The 1,697-nt window shown below is 34.2% G+C and overlaps 1 protein-coding gene across 1 annotated transcript; it reads left to right on the top strand.

Annotated features, from left to right (window-relative positions):
* The first annotated feature begins 392 nt into the window (after positions 1 to 392).
* Positions 393 to 1,493, top strand: Tsp_09807 (hypothetical protein). The gene is made up of 3 exons (XM_003370544.1): positions 393 to 511; positions 751 to 1,138; positions 1,359 to 1,493. The coding sequence occupies exons 1-3, from the start codon at positions 393 to 395 to the stop codon at positions 1,491 to 1,493; spliced, it is 642 nt and encodes a 213-aa protein (XP_003370592.1).
* The last annotated feature ends 204 nt before the right edge of the window (positions 1,494 to 1,697 follow it).

Here is a 1,697-nt window from a genome sequence, read left to right as displayed (position 1 = left end):
TAGAGATAGGATTTTAGTCTTCAAAATGCGCAGAATAACGGGTTATACTCAACTCTGTTACTGTGTCATGAATTTTGCGAAACATATCTACACGAAGAAAAAAAACTAAAAAATGACGATTTTTTAACGATAATTTTGTTGCAATTTTTACCAAATAAAAGTCTTCAAAATTATTAAGAGTGAAAATATTTCAATGCCGTCATATACAACTATCTTTTTACAATCTATTAAAGCAACTTTCATAATAATTGAAGATATTTTAAGCTTTTCACACGTGTTTTTGTAATGTGAGGGTATGCTACACCCCAAGAATCCAGCAATGTATTTTTCAAATTTACGATGTTCCATTGACCGAACAAAAATATCTGCAGTATTGCATTTCTTTTCAAAATATGTGTTATTGTTTCAAAAGCGAAGTCACAAAGCTTCAGACTATAAAAATAAAAATTGACAAACTGCATCGAAAACAAAACCGCCTGGGGTGTTCTACACCCCAACAATTCATCAAAGGGTTAATTTAGAGTAAATTTAAAATATATAAACATTGGAGGTAAATTTAAACAAAAAGCTTCATTGATCAAATTTAAAACAAAAAAACGTTTAAAGTACATTAAACTCTAGCTATATATAAGCAGCGATTAACGGGATTTGCGATCAGTTTTGCCTTTTTTGACGAACAGGACGCTCCTCTGACGTCAAGTAAGTGAACAATTTAGAGGGTAAAATTTTGTAATTTTCGTTCTCTTTCAGAATGTTTGATTTTCGAATGTTCAATTGCGAGTTCGTAAAACGGTTTCAGTATGTGATTAGGATGGCAGCAGTGATCCAATGGATCGCGATGGTGGTCGCCATTTTGTACTTAATTTTGCTGTACAGAAAGGCGAAAAATACCGATTGGAGACGTCGTAGGGAAATACGGCACAATCAAGTATTAAAAGATATCGGCTGTTTCAAATCGGTTCCACTTCGATTTTATTCCAAAGTTCCAAGTGGCGAATATCGCTGTGGCCGCAATGCGCAACAAATGGCGTGTAAGAAGATTGTTGCTGTGAGAAGAGATCCACCGTTGAATAGAATAATGGTGCAAATGAAGCCAGTGATAATTTCCAGAGAGAACCGTAATGTACCACCAACGGATGTTATGCTGCAAATAATTCATCTCTAACTAGTGTCTGATGATTCTTTAACTCCACTTATTTTTTTGTTATATTCACATTTAAAAGATCATTTATTTCTTTATTGATGTCACATTTAATTTTCATTTATATATTTAATTCTTTATCGAAATAAATAATAATAATTGTTTTTTTGTGTTTAACTGAAATAAAATTATAAAAATTATAGCAATATACTCTCAGGATACCATTGCCCGTCACCTCCACTCTGTTGAAAAAGTGCAAGTGATTCAAAAAAATAACACGATGAATGATGAGCGTATAGTGCAGCAAATGTACATCACGTATGAAGGTAATAGCATCACAGAAAGAATCTGAGCAACCGGATGGTTTGCTTGTCCAACAGAAAAATGCATGCCTACGGGACATTCATCGTGCATTTACTTCAGGAAGGAGCTCGGTTGGATAGTTCTACCGAACCTACCGTATTCGCCTCCTGATACAGCACTGACAGATTATTATCTTTTCTGGTCGCTGTCCAGCGTTGTAACATTGCGTTTCATTTAACAACGATGTTTAAGC

The sequence above is a fragment of the Trichinella spiralis genome (assembly GCF_000181795.1).
Source record: "Trichinella spiralis strain ISS 195 chromosome Unknown Scfld610, whole genome shotgun sequence".
NCBI classification, from domain to species: Eukaryota; Metazoa; Nematoda; class Enoplea; order Trichinellida; family Trichinellidae; genus Trichinella; species Trichinella spiralis.
Note: the sequence above shows the minus strand (reverse complement) of the source record. Positions and strands in the feature narration are given on the sequence as shown.

Excerpts from the sequence above, each read along its gene's own strand:
- Tsp_09807 (XM_003370544.1), top strand. The coding sequence starts at position 393 with ATGTGTTATTGTTTCAAAAGCGAAGTCACAAAGCTTCAGACTATAAAA. Across the intron at positions 512-750 it reads CCCCAACAATTCATCAAAGG|AATGTTTGATTTTCGAATGT; the intron begins GTTAATTTAGAG and ends GTTCTCTTTCAG. Across the intron at positions 1,139-1,358 it reads GTAATGTACCACCAACGGAT|GATACCATTGCCCGTCACCT; the intron begins GTTATGCTGCAA and ends ATATACTCTCAG.